Source organism: Gossypium arboreum, chromosome 1 (assembly GCF_025698485.1).
Source record: "Gossypium arboreum isolate Shixiya-1 chromosome 1, ASM2569848v2, whole genome shotgun sequence".
Lineage (NCBI taxonomy): Eukaryota > Viridiplantae > Streptophyta > Magnoliopsida > Malvales > Malvaceae > Gossypium > Gossypium arboreum.
The window spans coordinates 30606920-30630116 of record NC_069070.1 but is presented as its reverse complement, the minus strand read 5'-3'; the positions used below and the strand labels follow the sequence as shown (position 1 = coordinate 30630116).

General features: G+C 34.4%; 2 protein-coding genes across 3 annotated transcripts; one reads left to right on the top strand and one right to left on the bottom strand.

Annotated features, from left to right (window-relative positions):
• Positions 1 to 8383: 8383 nt before the first annotated feature.
• LOC108479496 (protein HLB1) lies at positions 8384 to 15568 on the top strand. The gene is made up of 14 exons (XM_017782140.2): positions 8384 to 8892; positions 9507 to 9629; positions 9747 to 9816; positions 9992 to 10105; positions 10378 to 10461; positions 10808 to 10858; positions 10969 to 10998; positions 11136 to 11198; positions 11341 to 11406; positions 11548 to 11673; positions 12204 to 12239; positions 14283 to 14402; positions 14712 to 14900; positions 15089 to 15568. The coding sequence occupies exons 1-14, from the start codon at positions 8537 to 8539 to the stop codon at positions 15197 to 15199; spliced, it is 1539 nt and encodes a 512-aa protein (XP_017637629.1). The 5' UTR covers positions 8384 to 8536; the 3' UTR covers positions 15200 to 15568.
• Positions 15283 to 19047, bottom strand: LOC108479495 (metal-nicotianamine transporter YSL1-like). Of its 2 annotated transcripts, none has more exons than XM_017782139.2 (8): positions 18489 to 19047; positions 18036 to 18414; positions 17778 to 17950; positions 17371 to 17465; positions 17153 to 17287; positions 16812 to 17001; positions 16610 to 16724; positions 15283 to 16519 (listed from the first exon to the last, which is right to left on the bottom strand). In XM_017782139.2, exons 2-8 carry the CDS (start codon positions 18385 to 18387, stop codon positions 15591 to 15593), a joined length of 1989 nt encoding a protein of 662 aa, XP_017637628.1. In that variant the 5' UTR covers positions 18388 to 18414; positions 18489 to 19047; the 3' UTR covers positions 15283 to 15590. The 2 variants fall into 2 exon arrangements, with proteins under 2 accessions (XP_017637628.1, XP_017637627.1); XM_017782138.2 differs by having other exon boundaries at positions 18036 to 18398; positions 18489 to 19034.
• Positions 19048 to 23197: the final 4150 nt, after the last annotated feature.

Here is a 23197-nt window from a genome sequence, read left to right as displayed (position 1 = left end):
GGGATAGATAAGATGCCTTCGTCATTAACGGGTGAAAAGAAGAAACGTAAGGATCGAAAGGGGTTAACACAATTACATCTGCATTTGTCTAACGAAATTTTGCAGGATGTGATGAAAGAGAAGACCGCCGCTGGATTATGGAAGAGGTTGGAGCAAATATGTATGTAGAAAACTCTAACAAGCAAGTTGCATATGAACCAACGTCTTTATGCTCATCGTTTGGAGGAAGGTGCGTCTGCACACAAACACTTAACAATGTTTAAAGAAATTCTCTCAAACTTGGAGGCCATGAAGCTTCAGTATGATGAGGAAGATCTAGGGTTGGTTCTACTTTGTTCATTGCCCCGGTCTTATTCAACCTTTAGAGACACAATTTTATATAGCTGCGAGTCTCTCACAGTTGATGAGGTTTATGATTCTTTGACCTCGTATGATAAGATGAAACATCTTGTGGTTAGACCCAACTTTGAAGGAGAGGGTCTAATTGTTCGTGGGAGACAAGATCGAAATACTGATGATGATCGTGGAAAGACACAGGAATGAAACCCTCACAGTAAATCTAAGGGTATATCAAAGTCTTCAAACAGAGGTAAAACTTGTAATTTCTGTAAGAAGAAAAGGCATATTAAATCTGAGTGCTATAAGCTACAGAACAAGATTAAAAGGGAGGCTGCAAATCAAAAGGGAAAACAACCAGAAAATTCTGGTGAAGCTGATGTTGTAGAAGACTACAGCGATGGTGAAATTCTAGTCGCTCCTGTCAACAATTCTAAAGCGAGCGAGGAATGGATACTTGATTTAGGCTGCACCTTCCACATGAGTCCCAATCAGGATTGGTTTATAACTTACGAAACAATGTCTGAAGGTGTTGTTTTGATGGGAAATAATGCTTCGTGTAAAATCACAGGTGTTGGAACAATTAAAGTTAAGATGTTTGATGGAGTTCTCAGAACACTTAATGACGTGCGACATGTTCCAGAATTAAAGAGAAGTTTAATTTCATTGAGTACTCTTAATTCAAAAGGGTACAGATATACAGCTGAAAGTGGGGTTTTAAAGATTTCCAAAAGTTCTCTTGTTGTGATGAAAGGGCAGAGAAAGACTGTCAAGTTATATGTTTTGCAGGGTTCTACTGTTACTGGTGATGCAGCTGTCGCTTCCTCTTCCTTGTCAAATGATGATATTACTAAACTTTGGCATATGCGCCTAGGGCATATGAGTGAGAATGACATGGCAGAATTGAGCAAAAGAGGACTTCTTGATGGGCAAGGAATTTGCAAACTGAATTTCTGTGAGCACTGTGTTTTTAAGAAGTAAAAAAGATTTCAATTCACCAGAGGAATCCATAACACGAAGGGAACGTTGGAGTATATTCATTCTGATCTGTGGGAGCCATTCAGAGTGCCTTCGAGAGGTGGAGCTAATTATATGCTAACCTTTTTTGATGATTTTTCTAAAAAACTTTGGGTGTTCTTCTTAAAGTAGAAAAGCGATGTGTTTTCCGCATTTAAGTCTTGGAAAATTATGATTGAAAAATAGACGGGAAAATAAATAAAATACATCTGCACAAACAATGGCTTAGAGTTCTGTTCTGGTGAGTTTAATAAATTGTGCGAGTCAGAAGAGATCGTGAGACACTTGACAGTTCGTCATACTCCACAACAAAATGGCATTGCAGAACGAATGAACAGAACGATCATGGAGAAGGTTCGATGTATGTTGTCAAATGCCAACTTACCAAAGTCGTTTTGGGTCGAAGCAGCCTCTACTGCATGTTTTTTGATCAACCGATCCCCATCCGTTGCCATTGAGGAAAAGACTCCACAAGAGGTATGGTCTGGTAATCCTGCTAATTATTCTGATTTAAAGATCTTTGGTTGTCTTGTGTATGCTCATGTTGATAATGGAAAATTGGAACCGAGATCCATTAAATGTGTTTTTCTTGGTTATAAATCTGGTGTAAAAGGGTATAAGTTATGGTGTCCTAAAAATAAAAAAAGTTGTGATTAGTAGAGACATTGTTTTTGATGAAACTGCTATACTACCTAACTTATCTCTTAAAGACTCTTCCAATAAAGAAAATCAAAAGCAGGTGGAGCATCAGATTAATACAAAGTCGACTCCTCAAGCCAGTACAAAAATCGAGAATAGAGTTGCTTCTTTACCGTAATACTCTATCACCAAAAATAGAATTAGAAGAGAAATTAAACCTCTAAAGAAGTATGCCGAGGCTGATCTAGTTGCTTATGCTTTAAATGTGGCTGAAGATATAGATACGAATTAAGAGCCATCTAATTATTCTGAGATGGTTAGCTATGAAGACTAAAAAAAATGGATGTTTGCTATGCAAGAGGAGATCGAATCACTCCACAAAAACAGAACATGGGATCTTGTGAAACTTCTTAAAAGTAAAAAAAGTTGTTCGATGTAAATGGGTGTTTAAAAAAAAAGAAAGAACCTCAGGATTTAAAGAACCCAAATATAAAGCAAGGCTTGTTGCAAAGGGTTACAGTCAAATTCCAAGAGTAGACTTCACAAATGTGTTCTCCCCAGTTGTGAAGCATAGTTCGATTCGAGCTTTGCTTGGTATTGTGGCCATGCATGATTTGAAGCTTGAGCAGTTAGATGTAAAAACTGCATTTTTGCATGAAGAACTTAAGGAGGATATTTACATGCAACAACCAGAGGGTTTTACAGTCTCAGAAAAAGAGGACTATGTTTGCTTGCTGAAAAAGTCCCTTTATGGTTTGAAACAGTCACCAAGGCAGTGGTACAAGAGGTTTGATTCCTTTATGACTTCTCATGATTTCAAAAGAAATAGTTTTGATAGTTGTGTTTACTTTAAGAAAAATAGTGATGGTTCTTTTGTGTATCTATTTCTTTATGTTGATGACATGTTGATAGCAGCAAAAGATAAATGAGAGATAAGAAAGGTCAAAGCCCAACTAAGTGAAGAATTTGAGATGAAAGATTTGGAACCAACAAAGAAGATACTTGTAACACCCCGTACCCGAGACCGTAGCCGGAGTCGAACACGAGGTGTTAACAGACTTAATTCATTACTTAAACAGCTCAAACAATTTATTTTTAAAATTTTCAGTCAAGCTAACAATCTGCGTTATAGTCGCTTAAAATTTCATATCTCGAGTTACGAAACTCGAAATCCAATTCCGTAAATTTTCCATGAAACGAGACTCATATATCTATTTACTAATTTTTTTATAGAATTTTTGGTTGAGCCAATTAGTACAGTTTATTAGTTAAATTCTCCCCTGTTTTACGGTTCGACTGCTCTCACCTCTGTGTATTACGAATCAGATATCTCCCTGTACAGAGTTTAAATGACTATGCCGTTTGTTTCTAATAAAACTAGACTCAATAAAGAATCTTTACATATAAATAATGACTTCTAATTATCTTTTAACAATTTGTGGTGAATTTCCAAAGTCAGAACAGGGGATCCAGAAATCGCTCTGGCCCTGTTTCACAAAAATTTAAACATCTCATAAAATATAACTCATATACCTATTTTGTTCCATCCATATGAAAATAGACTCATAATTCTTCAATTCCATATTTTATTAACCATCTAATTGTATCTCTACTATTTTTAATGATTTTTCAAACTCGCGTCACTGCTGCTGTCTGAATCTATTTTATGGTAAATTTTACCTATTTCATGTTTTCCATGGATTAGCTAGTAATTTAGCATACATAACACCAAATATGATCATGATTAGCCATTCCAATGGCTAATCATTACCAAGCATTTCCATACCACTCAATAACCATATCATAAGACCATATATACAAAATGATTATAATGCTATACATGCCATACTCAAAATATGCAAGCCATTATGCCAAGATGGTATACGGATATAGTGTGAGCATGCCTCCGACCGTTCCCGATTTCCGAGCTGGCTTGTCAACACTAAAAGGAATGAAAAGGAGGAAGTAAGCATAAATGCTTAGTAAGCTCACATGCAAATAGCAAGTAACACAACTATATAAGCAAACATAAAACATCATTTGCATAATCATCACCGAGACATTTATATCACATTTTCCTTTATCATCTTACCATATTGTTGTTATATCGAGTTTTCAACCCGAGGGTTAAGTACATACCTGTTCAAAGTATTCATTTCACAACACTTACCAATACGTCCCTTTCATCTCGAGTATTCCTCCATTTGAGTAGAATTTTACTCGTTGAACACATCGGAATATAATTCGGATACATGGAAAGTTTGCACATAAGTGCCACATATGTAGCCAAGCTACCATGTAACCCACCCATAAGTGAACTCGGACTCAACTCAACGAGCTCGGATGCCTAGTTACATCTCTCGAACTCGGACTCAACTCAACGAGTTCGGACATTCGCATCCATAAGTGAACTCGGACTCAACTCAACGAGTTCGGATGCCCAAACATCCTAGTGACATGTCACTTGTATCCTAATCTATTCCTAAGGTTCAAACGGGCGTTTTCCTCGATCACACATCTTTGCCATCTTCCACAGAATATCGAAATTGATACTTCGATGATAGTTCATACTAATCAAGTAATTCACATAATTACATATTATTCAACAATAACCACAAAGCATAATATTTCATGATAATAATCAGCATCATATCATATAAACAACATTAAATTGCTTAAAATGACAATTATGTTACTACATTTACACATGAACTTACCTCGTATGCGAAAATGGCTACTTTTACCATTTCGTCCACAACTTGGTATTTTCCCCATTTTAGCCCGAATTTTAGTTTTCCTTGCTCTATCATTTAAAATATAGTCTAATTAGGACTCACATTATTCAAATTGACCCAAAATCATATTTTGGCAAAATTACGATTTGCCCTAAACTTTTGCATATTTACACTTTTTCCCCAAAGCTCGTAAATTAAACTTCAGCCTATTTTCTTATGTTTTATGACATGCTGATCATTTTTCCCTTCTATGGAAACATCAAATTCTCACTCTAACATGTACTTATTACTATGAGGTATTTTTACCGATTAAGCCATTTTGCTAGTTTTCGCTTAAAACCGAGTAGCACAAGTTGTCTAACATAATTTAAAACCTCATATTCTATCATAAAACACCAAAATACACAAATTTCACCTATGGGTATTTTTCCAAATATAAACCCTAGGTTGAATTATTGCTAGCATAAGCTAAATCGAGCTACTGGGACTCAAAAAACGTAAAAATCATTAAAAACGAGGCTAGAACGGACTTACAATCGAGCTTGGAAGCTTGAAAAACCCTAGCCATGGTTTCTCCTTGCTATATTTGGCCATGGGGTTGAAGATGAGCAAAATTGGCTTTTAATTTTGTATTTTAATTCATTTTACCCCTAAATGACCAAAATGCCCTTACTACTAAACTTTCCAAAAATTCCATCCATGTCCAATTTTTGTCCATAGACTTAGAAATTGGTAAAATTTCTATTTCAGACCTCCTAATTAATATTTCAAAACAATTTCATACTAGAAACTTCTAGAATGCAAGTTTTACAAATTATTCAATTTAGTCCCTAATTTCAATTTAAGCACTTTATGCATAAAATTTCTTCACGAAATTTTCACACAATCATGCAATCATATCATAGACCTAAAAATAATCATAAAATAATTATTTCTATCTCGGATTTTGTGGTCACGAAACCACTATTTTGACTAGGCCCAAAATCAGGATATTACAATACTTGGTATGAAGATTCTCAGAGATAGAAAAGCAATTAAATTGTACCTAAGTCAGAAGGGGTACATTGAGAAAGTTCTTTGTAGGTTCAATATGCAGAGTGCTAAGCCTGTTAGTGCTCCTTTAGCAACCCATTTCATACTTTCATCAGCTTTGTCTCCACAATCAGATGATGAGATTGAGTACATGTCACATGTTCCATACTCTAGTGCAGTGGGATCTCTCATGTATACTATGGTTTGTTCACGTCTAGATTTATCATATGCAGTTAGTGTAGTTAGCAGATATATGGCGAATCCCAGTAAAGAACATTGGAAAGCAGTTCAGTGGATTTTAAGATACTTATGAGGTACTACTGATGTTTGCTTACAGTTTGGAAGAACTAGAGATGGAGTCATTGGGTATGTTGATGCTGATTTTGTTGGAGACCTTGATAGAAGAAGTTATCTCACAGGTTATGTCTTTATAATCGGAGGTTGTGCAATCAATTGGAAAGCCACTAAAGCTGAGTGCATGGCGATTACTGAGGCTTGTAAAGAAGCTATTTGGTTGAACGGGCTCTTTAATGAACTCAATGAAGACCTTCAAATCAGCACAGTATTTTGTGACAGTCAGAGTGTCATCTTTCTTACAAAAAATCAAATGTTTCATGAGAGAACAAAACATATTGATGTTTGGTATCATTTTGTTCGTGATATTATTGCTCGTGGTGATATTGTTGTGAGCAAAATTAGTACTCATGAAAATCCTGCAAATATGATGACTAAGTCACTTTCTATAACTAAGTTTGAGCATTGCTTAGACTTGATTGGTGTTCATTGTTGAAGTTAAACCCTTAAAGGGTTTTATGGAAGAAGTGGAGAACTTGTTCGTTGAGAGTTCGCAATGAAGAACTTGTTCATTGAGAATTTGTGTTAAGGTGGAGATTGTTAGAATTAAGTGACCCGAATCCTTATTTAAATAAAATACAGTGGTAAAATAAAATAAAAGAAGAATCTATATAGAATTACACTTATTTTATTTTATTTTAGAATAAGGTTTTTTAAACCTTATTAAATTCCATCTATTTGATATTGATTAGAATAAGGTGTTTCAGTTTTACTAGAATATGGCTTTACAAGCCTATAAATAGACATAGTCTATTCCTCTTGTAATTATTCGAATTCGACAAAGTGAATTTTCTTCTCCTCTACCCGTGATGTTTTCCCGAAAGGGTTTCCATGTAAAATCTGTATGCTCTTTATTTTATTTTATTTTTCACATGATACATGTCCTAAGAATTTTCCTGTATTGAGAAAGTGACCTTTAGGAACTACAAAAATAATGGGAATCTCCATTGACAATGGTGATGCTCTTTCCTTCTCTCACAATTTAAATGAAATGAGAATGTGAAATGTAACATTATAATGTTTGTTATATGTAACAAATTATTGATTAAAATTATTACTTAACTCATAAATTAACATTTAAATTATATCATTAATTCTATTTCAATGTCTAAATTTTTTAATCACAAGCTATTTATTACTTCTAATACTTTGTTTTTTTATTGTAGAATAATTAAATTATTTGTTTCACTAATGATATTTTAGCACATTAAATATGTATTGCAGTTTAAAAATAATAAAGTAGGTTATATATTATTTTATAATATTATATATTATGATTTTTAATTCATATAATAATGATTATATTAAGAATTTTATTAAATTATATAATATTTTATTAAATTGTATTTAATAATAATTATATTAAAATATGATTAAATTATTGATTTTTATTTTTATTAAAATATATTTAACAATAATTTTATTAAGATTTAATAACAATAACAATAATTATCTATCCAAAAAATTACATTAAGGGTATTTTGGTCATTTAAGTAATTTTTCTTATACTATTACAATATCTATTCCATTCAACCAAATACAAAAATATTATTATAGCTCTATTCCATTCCATTCAACCAAACAGTTGAATTACTGATTACAGCTCTATTTCATTACAGCTCTATTCAATTACAGCTTTATTCAATTACAGTCCTATTCCATTATAGTAAACCAAACGTACCCTTAGAGTTCATAAAAGAAACGTTTTATTTTTGTATAGAAGAAAAGAGAAATGAATGAAAAAGAGAGAGAGAAGGGTCTGTAGCCCTTTGTTTTAAGCAGAGGTGAAACTAGGGGCCGCTCCCAAAATGAAAATTTTTTATTTAGGCTCGTAAAGATAAAATTATATTTTGACCCCTTAAAAATATAAAAATTTAGTTTAATCTTTTAAAATTTATAAAGATATAGGCTATTAAAATAGTGAAATTTTATTTTACTATCGTAAAAATTACAATTTAATTTCAATCCTAATAATATTTTCTAATTTCAGCTATAGAAGGTAAAGACTTAACCGCAAAATGTTACACATAAATAAAGTTAGTAATCATTTCATAATAAATTAAAGCTTATGACCAAAATCTAATTTATACGATACAATCAATAAAATATTTACTTTATAAGATTTTGGAAAGAGATAGATTTAGCAACTACGTTTGAATCACTACTGAAATTTTAAAGTTGAAAAATTCCATGGATTAATAATACCAAATTAAAATACAAGGACTGAATTTATAACAAACACATAGTATAGGAACTAATAATGAATTTCACCTATTTTTTAACGTGGGACTTTTCTTTAAACCGTTTTCTCGACCTTCACACCACCGCGCTGCATATTTTGTTTGTTTTGTTCTTCACTCACTCTCTTTTGATCTTCTTGGTTTCTGTGTTTGGCGTTGTACGGAAATACTTTCTCCATAGCAATGCCCGAAACGACTGAGGAATCCGAACTTCACAATGGACACCAACCACAAGCAGAACCGGAACCGGAACCAGAATCAAAAGCGGAATCTCAACCCGAATCGAAAACGGAGCCAGGACCGGAAAACAAACCGGAGGACGCACTGAAGGTGGAACCTGTTGTAACCGGTGCGGATCCGAACACGAAGGAGGAGGACAAAGAGAGCTCGATCCAATCCAATGACGCGGCCAAGCCGTCATCCACTGACCAAAATGCTCGGCCGCAGCTGCGAAAAGATGAAGGGAATCGGACTTTCACGATGAGAGAGTTGCTAACTGAATTTAAAAGCGACGAAGAGGAAGCAGGCTCTCCTTACAGGTACATTTTTTGTTTATTTTTTTTCGTTCTGGATTTTCGATTGAACAAGCAACGACGCTCTTTTATTTTATAATTGGATTTAGTGAGATTATAAATGTAGAAATTTTTGGATCTGTGGAATTCTCTGTTGATTCATCTCCTTAATTACATATGTGAAACGATTAATTGTAAAGTTAGGCTGTTTCTCGATTATATCCTGAATAGACAATTTGGAGAATTTTACCAAATGCAATTGAGGTGTACTCTTGCTATTAAACTACAAGTTAATTTTCGTTAGTAGCATGGATGAGCAACTGTTCTCCAGTGACGGTCTTCCACTGTCCTGGATTCATTATCTTTAAACTTCAGATGCAAGAAATATATGTTTATTTCAGTCCTTCAATTGGTTTTGGATTTCGTGTTTGGCGTTCATTGTAGTCTTACTTTATGTCTAACTTAATGAATGAACCCCTAGTATCAGGATCTTTCACTTCTGGAATTAAGTTTACCTTCTTTTTCATGTGCCACATTCATGTAAAGCTTAAGTATGCTATATATTGTTCCTGCTTGTATTTCTGGTTCTTCTTCCGCTTGTAAAAGATATTGTTTTCTTTTCTGTGATTTGTATGTTCCAGTCGAGAAAGCACGCAGAGACAATCCAACCAAAACAGTGCTGCAATGGAGTTGGTCAGTAGTGTCACTGGTGCTGATGAGGAGGGCCAGTCTCGCCAACGGGTTCTTGTGTATGCTGCCAAGAGGTACTGTCAGTCTTATTTTCTTACACTTATCACAATTTACTTTGATATTGAGCATGATATGTTTCTGTTCCAGAGTCCTGATATTCCATAGTAGTGATTTTCAGTTTGGCTTTGCAGGTATGCTGCTGCTTTAGAGAAAAACCCAGAAGATTATGATGCACTTTACAACTGGGCATTGGTTCTTCAGGTTTGACATAATGGTTCATTTTGATTATTATGTTAGCATCATTCAGAATTATATATCAATAAGATTCAATCATTATTTGGCTAGGACAGCCTTCATAACAGGGTCAAGCTTATCATAATGTTTAATGTTGCAAATTGCTCATATCATGTCCACACTGTTCTTATTTGGCTTACAGGAAAGTGCTGATAATGTTAGTCCAGATTCTACTTCACCTTCTAAAGATGACTTGCTAGAGGAGGCTTGTAAAAAGTATAACGACGCAACTCTTCTTTGCCCGACACTTCATGATGTATGTATGCTTCTCCATGTCCCAGATGATCTTGTTGCATTCCTATGGATTTGTGATTTTTTTTGTTCACTTTCAACTGCCAAAGGCATGATGACTGCTCAAAATGCATAAGTCACATAAGAAGCTGAATACACAAAAGAAATGAGTTTAGAGCTGCATAAGCGCTTCTATATATACACGTACTCACAAAAGGAGAAATGAGTCTGTATAATTTGTATATGTTTTTCTGATTTTCATTCACATGACTCTGATGCTAAGTCATTAATTGACAGGCTTTCTACAACTGGGCAATAGCAATATCTGATCGAGCGAAAATGCGTGGTCGGACTAAGGAGGCTGAAGAACTATGGGAGCAGGTTCTGACTATATAATTTTGGTATTTCAGTCACGCTAGACATTTGTATGAATAACACTAGTCCTTTATTGGAAACTCTTGGTGTCTTGTCATGGAACACCTTTTCCTTGGATGGATAAGATCTCATTTCCTGTTTCTGTTTCATGTTAACCGCTTACTTTTATATAATCTGTTTCAGTAAGGCCAGAACCATTGGAGTTGGTTTTGACTGTGGAACCTTGATATATATTCTAGAATTAGTACGGAAACACGTTGTCTTTGTGGTGGTGCTGTATAGAGATCCTTAATAAATAAAAACCTTTACCTTGAGTTTGATGGAGCCTAATCTTATTGTTATGGCTTTGTAGGCTACAAAAAACTATGAAAAAGCTGTCCAACTCAACTGGAATAGCCCTCAGGTATATTTGAAGTAGTTATTTACTTTAGTCTTGTAATTCTGCTATCTAGAGTGACTCCATTTTTTTTTTTATTCTGCCAGTGATTATAATGATGCTAAAATCTTTTTCAGGCGCTAAACAATTGGGGACTTGCACTTCAGGTAAATTATGATTTAGTGATGAATGTTGATTAATCAGCTTTATTTATTTCCATATCTTTCAAATTAAGATTTGATTCTATTTGTATGGACTCTGAGAATGCTTTACCTACTTTCTTGTCTTATCACATATTCTTTAGGAACTCAGTGCAATTGTTTCTGCACGAGAGAAGCAAAAAATTGTGAAGACTGCAATTAGTAAGGTACAAAAGTCATTTGGGGAAATCAGAGTGCTTGGATGACTATAGGAACAGGCAGCAAAGTAATCTGACATCTGATATGTCCTAAAAGAATAGCTTATAGTTTTCTTTTCTATTCTTATAATATCCTTTACTTCTAATGCAGTTTCGTGCAGCAATACGATTGCAATTTGATTTCCATCGAGCAATATACAACCTTGGAACTGTCTTGGTAAGTACCTAGTTCTTAGACTGGAAACTTCACTTATGATTATTTCTTTTTGATATAAATGAGATTAGTTAATGGCTTCATTATGTAAACATTTCTAAGTGAAGCATATCAAAACTTGAAATATCTGTATTTTAATTGCAGTATGCACTAGCTGAGGATTCAGTACAAACCGGTACTACAAATCCTAAAGAAATGTCCTCCAATGAGCTGTATAGCCAGTCTGCTATATACATTGCAGCTGCACATGCATTGAAACCAAATTACTCTGTAAGAAATCTATATTTATTTGGGACTAGAGAGTTTTACTAAATAGATAGAGTCAATTTCTGGTTATGTAGGTGGCATAATTATAGGTTGATGAAAAATTTGCAGCATAAATTTTGACTTTCTGCAAACATAAATTTTGCCAGAAAGCTAACGTTATATTTCTTCATTTTCTCTGAAATTTAAAGTTTTAGAATTGTGCAAATTGACGTTAAAGTTCCCATCTTAGTTTTGTGGATATATTTTGTTATTTTAAAATGTCCAGGTTTTGAGCAGTGTGTTTCTTGGACATCAGAGTTTTACTGACTAGATGTAGTCTCGATTTCTGGTTATATGGGTTGCATGATTATTGGCTGATGAAAATTTTTGTAGCATAATTTTAGCTTTTTGTAATCATAAAATCTATAAGAAAGCTAATGTCATACTTTTTCATTTTCTCCTAAATTTAAAGTTTCAGAATTGTACAATTTGACTTCAAAATTCCCATCTTAGTTTTGTGGATATGTTCTTATTTGGTATTTTTGAACGTCCAGGTTTACAGCAGTGCCTTGAAGCTTGTTCATTCAATGGTCAGTATTTAATCTTTCAACAATATTTTTGAGGTTTTGTTTTCTAAATCGATTGAATCTTCTGTTAGCAATGTTGAGCCCTTAGCTGCGAGAATAATCTCCTTTTCTTTTTTCCTAGTTAAGTAGCATTGTCATGGATCTTTTAATTTATAGGAGTAATACTTTGGGGCGTGATCCATGAATTCCACAGTTCTTTCTTGTCGGAAAATTGATGCTGTTTTTTACTTTTAAGTATCACTGCACTATAACCGAGTCCTTGAGCTGCACAAGAAACTGATGCAAAATTATAGAGAACTATGTAAAAGGCCAAATCTAAGTTAGGGAAGGCCATTAATTTGGAATCTTTAGTTAGCGCTTAGATTACGCTTTTATTGCTTTCCTTGGTCTCTTGATTATGGTTTTATTTCAATTGTTTTATTTCCTTCTAAGACTAGGTTTCCTCTTTTATGTAATAAGATTGGTCTTTATTTAAAAGAACTTAAGAAATAATAAAACCCTAAACAGAATTTCTTAAGAAGAATCCTAAAAGATTTGGGTTTGTCTCTAAGGAGTCCTAAAGTTTCAATTTCTTTTTGGTGAGTTGAAGGTTTTAGTCTCCCTTTGATGAGCTGAACTATCAATCCCGAACGTGATTGTAACAGTTTGGTATTCAAAGCCAATGATCCTCAGCAACGGCAGATAATGGTCGGCAGAATGGCAAGCAAAAATACATGAGGCTTGAGCTTATGCAAACAAAGATAAAATATATATTGGATCATACGTTGCAGGATATTCATGAAGTATTGCTCTAACCAAAACCCAACTATTTGATGAATTACATGATGGAATTTATAAAATAATTGCTGGTAAATAGGTTAGCAAGTCTATGATAGACACAAACGTACACCCTCTAACTGAACAAAACCAAACCATGGCTACAGATCTCTCTTTCTTATCCTATGCATCAAACTCTCCTAATCCCATCTCAATAAAAATCATATCAGCTACAACCGACTTTAATTGCTTGTCTTATTCATTAATCCCTCTCCAACTCATATCTGACAGCCAGCCATTTTCTTTAAACCTGCTCCCCAAAACCATCAACTCCATACTGGAAAAGTTTAATGGGTCTAAACTTGCTGGGTTATTCTTGAAAATATTGAATGCTGGTGAGAAGTTTGAATAGATTTATTCGGGGTTGCTGGTAAATGAGAATAACTTTGTAGGGGTCTACGATCTCTATCGCTTTTGACTATTAGTAACAAAAGGGACGTTCCACCAAGTTTATCCTGATTTCAAGCTTGAGGACAAGCTCTTTCTCTAGAAGGGAGTAATGTAACAGGCCAAATCTATGTTAGGGAAGGCCATTAACCTGGGTTTTTTTTATTATGTTTTAATTTCAGTTGATTTATTTTCCTTTTAAGAATAGGTCTCCTCTTTTAAGTAATAAGATTGGTTGACTTATGTAATAAAAAAACCCTAAGCAGAATTTTTATCAAAAAAAGACTGTAAGATTTGGGTCTCTCTTACGAGTCCTAAGGTTTTAGACTCCCGTTGATGTGCTGAGTTATCAATCACAATAATTCGTAACAAACTACATGCCTAATCCAATGTTTTTGAGAATTTTACTTTGGCTTGGATGTAAACATATTCAATGATTGACCGCCCACAGTGTCCCCAAGAATATTCATTTTAGGTGTTCAAATCATAAGAACCAAAATTTTATCAGAACATTTAATAGCAAATCGTAAGAGCCAAATTTTATGATAAGAAGCAATATTCAGAGTAGTGATCTTGTGTTCAAATCATAACAACAAAAATTTATTTAGAACATTTAATAGCCCTATTCTTTCACCCTCTTCTTCTTTTCAAAGTGTGTCTGTGTGTTAGGGATATTGTTTTTTCTCATTAGCTCATTTCATGTTTAAACCTGGCACTCACCTGGTGAAGAGAACTATTGAATCTATATAGTGCAAATGACTGCGGTGGTCATCTTCTGTTAATACTTAATTGAATTTGGTGGGCAAATTATTTTATATTCTAACGGAACTAAATTTTTGACAGCTACCTTTACCCCATCTTAAAGATGGGTATCTGACTGCACCACCAGTAGGAAACACATTTCCACCTCATAGTGATTGGAAGAGAACAGAGTTCTTTCTGAATCAAGAAGCACTTCAACAGGTAAAAAGCTGATTGGTTTTCTTCTTGTCCACGGTAAATAAATATAAAGTTTCTTTTTCTTTTTTTTCTGGGATTGAGGGTTCATTTCTTCAAATGTTTGTTTATATTTAGTGCATGAAGTTATGTTATTGCACGTCTCTTTTGAGAGGAAGGAATGATAGAGTATGACAAAATACATCATATATATGTTTTTTGTAAGCTGTTTTCAATTTAAATTCCAGGCTGTTATCTACAAAAGGCAAAAGTAACATAAATTGCTACACGAAGAATTAATACCTTTCTCCATGTCCTCTATTTCCGATTGACCAGGTCATCAAAGTTGAGCAGAAACAAGTTTCCCGAAGCCTCTCTGGAAGAATCGTGGATGCAGGAAATACGGACAAAAAGGCTATCAGAGTTTATATTCCAGACATCATTTCTGTATCAGCCTCTGCTGATCTAACTTTACCTCCAGGTGCTGGCCTCTGCATTAATACCACATCCGGTCAAGTTTTCTTGGTAAGCATTATGCTTTACATTTTTGTTCTAATAGCTTTTTTCTTAAATCATAATGAAGGAACGATAACTTCCATGCAGATCAAAAACTTGAAAATTATTTTATGCCCATGTTTGTCATTTGGATGAAATGTGAGCAATATATGTATGGCAATCTAGCTTTAGTGAGTATTGTCTTCTCTTCGCTTCAGGTTGCTGATTCGTGGGAATCCCTAGACGGGTGGCTTGACGCTCTCCGCTTAGTTTACACAATTTATGCACGAGGGAAAACTGATGTTCTAGCCGGTATCATCGCCACCTAATCATTTCTTATATGTTGAGCTTGCATTCTTTCTTTTTTCTCATTTGCATTTGTTTTCAAATTTGGTTGGATCTAATTCGACTCTTATATTGTCAAAATTTTCGGAATAGTAATCAAATTATTCATTTGGTATCTACCGCAGCTAATGTCATATATATAAACAAAAAAAAATAACTTTTTTACCCTTTAATAAAGGAGCCAAAGCAATGGAAACTTGAAGGCAACATCTGGGGTGTGCTTATCTACCCTGTCTTAACTAAGATTGGTTTATTTTGCCAAAAGATGAGTATATATATCTAGTAATCTACTACTCTGAGAATTGCTGGAACGAGCAGCTTGCTTCGGACTTCCCTTCAAACTTTTTATTGTTCTTCATGCTTGAACCTTTTTTTCTAAGAAGGCAGGAATTTCATGCAAATGGGAGGATTAATTTTGGCCAAGGCAAGAATTGAAGCCGGGAGAATCCATAGCCCTTCCCCACATATTAGCCCGGAAGCAACGGCTGGAACCATCAACTCAGCCTTCTTTGCATTTAGCTTCTGCCAAGCAAACACGACCAAAGTTCCCAAGCACATATCAATCGCAAAATATCCCCCAACTAAAAATGGCATTGCCATTGCCATCGGAAGCGGCATCCATTTCCCTATTTTATGCGGCGAGACATCTCTCACAAAATTCACCAACACTGCAAAAGCAAAGAAGCCATAACAGAGTTGCAAGCAATGCCGAGGCAAAGCCGAAAATCCTTGCACACCTAGAATAGCCATGTTTCTATATATCAAGGCATATGGTGCTTTGAATTCTCCATATGGGTTTCCAACATCGAATGCTTTGTAGAAAAGGAAGAAGCTGAGAGGCGTTACAACGCAGCCAATAGCCGTCCCAATTGCTTGGCTCAAGAACATCGCTCTTGGTGATGCGAGCGTATAATGCGCTGTCTTGAAATCTTGCATTAAAATGCAAGCAACAGAAACAACAGATTTGATGAGTCCACATCCGGCAAGCCCTGCTACAACACCGTTTTCCTTGCCTGTCAATGCTGCCAACACGAAAAGGGCTACTTTCCCATAGTTATAGGCCATATTCATGTCGGTAAGACCCGCCCCATAAGCATTGCAGAAAGCCAGAGATGGGGCAAGAATGTAAGCTATAATCACATAGTACCATTTGAGTTGAGGGAACATGATGGGGATCACAACAACAGACACGATAGACAATACCACATATCCAACAACCCCAATCCACATGGGGATGGTTTCTCTGATGAAAAGTTCGTTTTGTTTTCGATCCTCAGCTGTCTTCTTCCGATCATCCTCCTCATCTACAAGGACAGCATAGGTTGGTTAGTCATTGCCAAAAATTTCATTACATTTTGGCCCCAAAACCGAATATGAGAATGCTGCTCTGTTACCTCTATTTCGGCCCTTGTCCTTCAATCTACCATGGATGTTTATAAGCGTGAAAGACAGTATCTTGAGGAAATTGTAAAGGCCATCACCAAGAATGAGAGCAACAGATACAAAAACCTAACAACCATTATATTTTAGGTTATAAACATTTCCAAAGAACATTGGAACCATTAAGGGAGTGGGCGAATAGACAAAATAAGAGACCTTGTATCCATATAGACTCCTCATGCTGCTTTCTTGTAAATCCTCAGAAAACCATTGTCCTTTAAGGCGATTAATAAGTGGCCACATTATTCCATATGAAATCACAGCTCCAAATAGCAGAGACAAGTTAACCAGGTGAGAACAGATCATTCCTGCCCCGACATAGGTCAAGCTAAAATCAAAGAAGAATCTGCAATATATATATATATATTCAACAACGGCCCAGGAAATGATTAGGATTATTATCTTGTCCACTGATGGATGATGACATGTATCTCTATGATGCAGTAAAATAATAATAAAAAAGGACACTTGATAACATGTTGGACCCGCGGACGTACGTTTGCTTCCAGGCTTTAAGTCCGAAAGTAGGGAACTGCTTGAAACCACATTCTTCTTTCCCAGAGAAAAACCATTGAAAAAATCCCCATAGGAAACTAGCTGAGAAGTACCTCAGGAACCCACGCACCTGTTTCCTGCAATTATGTTTTAATCATATCATTATTATCTCATAACTTCTTCTTCTTCTGGTTTGATCCTTATAATATATATTGCTTACTTGGCTGACTTATTGCCTTGGCTATGGAAGCCATTGATGAGAACTGCAGTAGCCAAGCCACTTGGATAAGTCAACTTGAGGTCCACTATCATGACCTGTAAAGAAGAAGCATTTTTTTTAATTTTATCTTCTTTTTTATTATTTATTTCTAAAAAGAAATCAGAAAGCCTCAAAAAGGATGTTCTTAACTTTCCTGCTCTGATTCTTTGATTAGAGAAAGCATGTTTTGTTATTTTTCTTTGGAGTACATACATCAAAATTTCAAACAATAATTTTGTAGAATATATATTTTTTATTAAATTAGATATTCTTTAAATAATGGACCTTTATGTAGGTAATAAGACCTTAAAATTGTAATATAAGATAATATTTTAAGTGGATTATTTTAGTAAGCAAGCGAAGGTTACCTTTCTTAAAGGAATTAATACGAAAAGACCAACAAAGCAAACTACAAAAAGGAAGCCGGTCATCCACCCAAGTCCTGGTTCCTTTATAGCCTTTGCAGAGTTCCCTTCAGTGCCTACTCCGGACAATTCATATGTCTTCCTGTTTAATCCCAACAGATAAGATGCAAACCCACCTGCACTCCACATCATCATTCATCAATATATGTTATGTTATGTTAAGGGGAGAATTGAAATGAGCCTGAAAAATAAACCTCTAACCTCCAATAGCTATGCTGTAACATGCAACTGCACATGTCTGAATCATGGTGTTCTCTTGTCTTGTAAAAGGTTTGGCCGTATATCCTACCTTCTCAACAACTTTTGTCCATGTCCGGATAAAAAGGAAGGCGATAAGAGCAGCTGAGACATTCAGGTTAGGGACCCAACCTGTTGTGAGGTTCAGTTTCATGGCTATCACACTGTAAACCGTCCCAATCAAGATGCTTACAATCACTCCCCTCACAGTGATTTGCTGAGTCCATGGTTGTATTGTCCTTGAACCCTCGGTTTCTTCATGCACCTCTTCCATGTCTTCCCTCTCTTTCTCTTTCGTATCCTTCACCTCTTCCATGCTCTTTGTTACTGAAATGGGTATATTCTGAAATCATTAAACAAGAAAAATAGCTTATATCTATATCCACACACACACACACACATATATATATAACTCACCTTGACTTGGTTGGTCTTCCGTGTAGGTCTAATTTCTTCAAGCTTTTTGGTAGACAGAATAGATCAGGGATTGAAACAAGTTGTCAAGTGGTTCTTTGTCTGGTTCTTTTAAAACATACATAAAATCATTCTCAATGAACCAGACACCAGTATATATAATAGCTAGAAGTTAATTTAATACGCAAAGATCCTCAAATTAAGGGGATAAGAAAAGGCACTCAGTCTCTTCCCTAGCATTCATAAAATAAATGATTGCAGCCAAGCCAACAGTGAAAAACATGTATAATATTTGTTTCAGAATCTACTTGGTTACATTCAGTGGTCAAACAAAGCAGAAATGATTTCTCACGCAATAGGAGGAAAAAGAACATGGAATAAAAAATGGTTGATATGAAGGGAGGGTAGCATTAGTAGCATTATAAAAATATGTATATATATATATATATATAAAAAAGCTGAAAAACTTTTAACAGCTTGTTAACGAGCATTGGCTTGATTCGATGACCTTATAATTGACCTCTCCTCTTTATTTCTATACCATTGAGTTGGTTATGATAGTGTTTGTCGATAGAAGAGATTCTTTTCCTCTTTTTTCTTCACAAGTGTTTAAACATGATTCTGGACGATTGTTGACTTGTTTTGTTGTGTGGGTCACTCACTTATTGGAGCAATGAAATTGATAGATAATATGTTCAATGTTAGAGGTAATAAAAGTTAGTGAAGTCACTCATTTGAAAAATATGGGTGAATTCAGTTCGAGGAGCAAGCATCAAGCTTTGAATTTCATTAATGGTCCTAAATTTAATTTATCTCGACGAGACTGATGATGTACCCTAACTCTGAACTAGAGTAGTCTCCCTTTACCTAAATTTTAATCCGACATAAAAAAATAAAAAAGCAAAAATCAAGTACTCACGTTTCATGTGCTGCACCTTATCTTATTGTTGTTGACTACTCCGTGCTTTTGCTTCACTGTTAAATTCATACTACTTCAACACCCAAGCATTACCTTTTATTTGTATTATGCTGGTTATGTTAATACCTATTTTTTTTAAAATTTTTAAATTGAAAAAATATATATACTTAAAACCATGTTGGAGCTAACTTCATCCTAATGGTTACAATAACAACACAACATTTTAAATTAGCTTGATTTTGTTAATTATTGCAAAGAGGTTAACTTTTTTGAAAGAAGTCTTTGAAGTATCGTTAATTGGACAGTTAATTGGTCCTCCAACCAGTGGCGAATCTAGAGGGGGACTGGCATGGACCCCGACCCCCTTAAAATATAAAATTACTATTTGAGTCCTTAAATTTTTAAAAATTTTAAATTAGTAAAGATAAAATTATACTTTGGCCCCTTAAAATTATAAAAATTTGATTTAATTTTTTCAAATCTCTTTTTATTTATTATTATTTTAGTTTTAGGATTCAAATTGAATTAGAAATTAGAGAATTCTATTTAATTCTATTCTTATTCTATTTAATTTCTATTAAATCCATTTATTTAATATTTAATTTAATTAAATAAATTACGATACTATTTAAATTATTAAATTCAATTTTCTAGTCAATTTGAATATTTAAATTAAATAGAAAAAATATTAATTTAATTGGTATTGTTAATTGTGTAATGGTTTGGTTTTGTTGGAGCCATGGGTCAAATAAAACGGACCATTTCTCTCTTTGGGAAAAACCAATCAAAGAATTTCATTATATCCTTTCTCAAATCGTTATAAAGATATAGACTATAGAAAATTAAAATTTCAATTGCCCCCCCTAAAAGATTGTTCTGGCTTCGCCCCTGCCTCTAACAACGGAAGGTATCATCCCCTAGTGGAGGTTTTATCTCTCATATTGTGCCAAGAGCTAACGTGTCGAGAGCACGTGCTTAGTGGGCCTAGTTCACAAAGTTAGGAGTGCCTCGATTGGTGGACCTATAAAGCTTAAGGAAGAGGAGTTAGTATAGAGCATGAGAATAATTATTAAGTAACTTGAGCGCAAGCCGACTTAAACCACTACCCTAAAGCTTATAATCCACTTACCTACAACAATAACACTGCACTACGTAGCCCAAGTGGTACTTTTGATTGTTGAGGGATTAGTCAATTACATGACGAATGACACTTTAAAACATCTCCTAAAATAATTGACCCCGATAAAAGAAAAAAGAAAAAACTTATTTCCCTGTTAATCAGTTCCTTTTGTTGTTACTTGTTATGCAAATCATCCGTGATAATTGTATATAGATGGGTAGAACTCTCAGCAAATAATCACAGTCAACCATCTATCATCTATGTATTGACAGTATATATTTTGGGTGCATAAGTAACCTTAAATTATATAAAAAGGTTTTTTTATCAATGAGGTATTCAATCAAAATCAAATGAAAGTGAAATTCTAGTGGCTATACTTCTAAAAGAAACCCTTAAAACTAGTTGACTTTTGTTAAATAAGCCCGTATTGTACCCAAATGTGCCCTTATCCTTTGAATTTTTTTTTTTTACTTAATTTAGTTTATTCAAATAAAATTTTGATTTATGTTAAGACTTTATTGAGGTATAAATTAAAATTTTGATTAAAAATGTATTAAATCGAATTTAGAGCTTATTTGGATACAAGTTAAAGTTTTGGAGTTTATTCAGTTGTAATAAAAGCGTATAGACTTACCTAAATAAAATAATAAAAATTAAGGGGCTATTTAGCATTTTAACCAATTATAATTGATAAAATCCATTTGATTTTATGATAAAAAAATTTCCACTTCCACATTATTATCCTGCTTCACATTGACCAACTAAAGAGAAGACTTTGATTTGTAGAAAGGATTCATTTCCACACTTAAAACTTTACTCGCTTAGTTTAATTTTCTTTAAAAAATTAAAAAAATATTAAAACTTACAAAAATCAGGAAGAAATATATTTACAAAAATATCCAAATCACAATGAAAAAAAATCTAAAATATTGTGTTAAAAAATCCAATTTTCTGGTTTTTAACTTATTTTTTAATTTTCAATTTTTTAGAACATTTTTTTCCAAATATTTATTCTAAACTAATCAATTTGAAACAATCTTTTGTTCTTAAAGAAAACTACAATTTAAAATTATTATACGTCAATAATCTGAGACCCAAGTCTTAGAAGGATTCGAGCCTCCAACCTATGACTCAACCACGAGAAGACAACAAGGCGAACCAACTCGCAAGGTAAGGCTACAGATCCAACTCGTGGGGACCTTGCACGAGCTCATATGGCAAGGTCATAGGACCAACTCGCGGATCCAGCTCGCAAGGCGAAGTTACAAATCCAACTCGCAGGAACCTAGGGAAGATCGTAGTCTCACTTCGCATACACTCAAGGAACTCAGTGAAAGGGCCACGTACTCTGCAGGCAATCCAAACACGTGTCCAATAAGTACAGAGCTCATCTAGAGTGTCAGTCCCAAGAGCAGAAAGGACCGCGTGCTCCGTAGACATGTACCCAACAGACCTGGAGTTCGCAGAGAATGTCAGTATTAGGGGTAAAGTGGGGCCCTATCATGGGTTGTAATAGTACCTGTAACAACATGTATAAATACATGAATATTCATATCAATAAGACACAAGAGAAATATTACTCAACAATTGGTGTGGTGAGCGTAAAAGTATTTCCGATCATCAAGTTTTTTCGAGTTTTATTAAGTTTTCTTTTCAAAGAAAATGACTCACCCAGGTGATAATTTCCCCTTTAACTCATCATCAAGACAGGTAGGAGCATCAGGCTCAGGTGCCCAACATGATAAAGAAGACTTGTTCGCTGGATGGTTTGCCGACAAGCCAAACAAATATTTGCTAAACTCCCCACATATGAATTGAATATTTGAATATTTTAAACTCATTACATGATAAATTAAGACAACTTATTTTATCCCACGTTTAATAGATACACCTTATTAAAGGGTGCACTATATAGAAAAGGGTTTTCACATTCTCTATTACAGTGACTATCGCCACTGGAAGCTGAATATGTTATGAAAGAGATCCACAAAGGATTTTGTAGTGATCACCTAGGCGGTAAAATGGTCGCACAAAAAATCTTCAAACAAGGGCACTACTGGCCTGCAATCCAAGAAGACACACACTAGATGGTTCGCACATGTGATTCCTGTAACACCCTATAATCCGTATCCGTCGTCGGAATGGGTTATGAAGAATTACTAATTCTGAATTTCAACATTACTACATATACATTTACATAATTTAATTAGCAGTTATACTTATAGCCAAACATCATCAAAGATAGAAATTCAACTTATATCGACATTCAAAAGTTGCCATATTCACATGGCATATATACAAAAACATCTCAAAATAACATTCACTTAAGTCTATTCTATACATGCCATACTAGTTCCAAAATATAGTAGTACCAAAAAGACAGATAGTGTGACGAGTTGCTGACAATCCCCTCCCCAAGCAGGTAACTGGAATCAACAATCTATAAAACAGAGAAATATAACAAAAGGAGTAAGCTTTCATAAGCTTAGTAAGTTTTAAGCAATACAACAGACAAACTCAATTATAACAGACAAACTCAATTATACATCAATTATCCAATTTCTCAAAAGGTCATTTCCTATATATTTATTACCATTGGCCGAATATACACAGGCATATAATGCACACTTAGTATTCTAGTTACACTTAATCTGAATTCATATGGCATAAATA

What these genes read in the sequence shown, in the direction of transcription:
- LOC108479496 (XM_017782140.2), top strand. Translation starts at nt 8,537, where the DNA reads ATGCCCGAAACGACTGAGGAATCCGAACTTCACAATGGACACCAACCA. An exon ending in CTGAAGAACTATGGGAGCAG is followed by an intron (nt 10,462 to 10,807) that starts GTTCTGACTATA and finishes ATGGCTTTGTAG; the next exon opens with GCTACAAAAAACTATGAAAA. An exon ending in CATTGAAACCAAATTACTCT is followed by an intron (nt 11,674 to 12,203) that starts GTAAGAAATCTA and finishes TTGAACGTCCAG; the next exon opens with GTTTACAGCAGTGCCTTGAA.
- LOC108479495 (XM_017782139.2), bottom strand. Translation starts at nt 18,387, where the DNA reads ATGGAAGAGGTGAAGGATACGAAAGAGAAAGAGAGGGAAGACATGGAA. An exon ending in CAAGGCAATAAGTCAGCCAA is followed by an intron (nt 17,288 to 17,370) that starts GTAAGCAATATA and finishes ACATAATTGCAG; the next exon opens with GAAACAGGTGCGTGGGTTCC. An exon ending in GGAGTCTATATGGATACAAG is followed by an intron (nt 16,725 to 16,811) that starts GTCTCTTATTTT and finishes AATGGTTGTTAG; the next exon opens with GTTTTTGTATCTGTTGCTCT.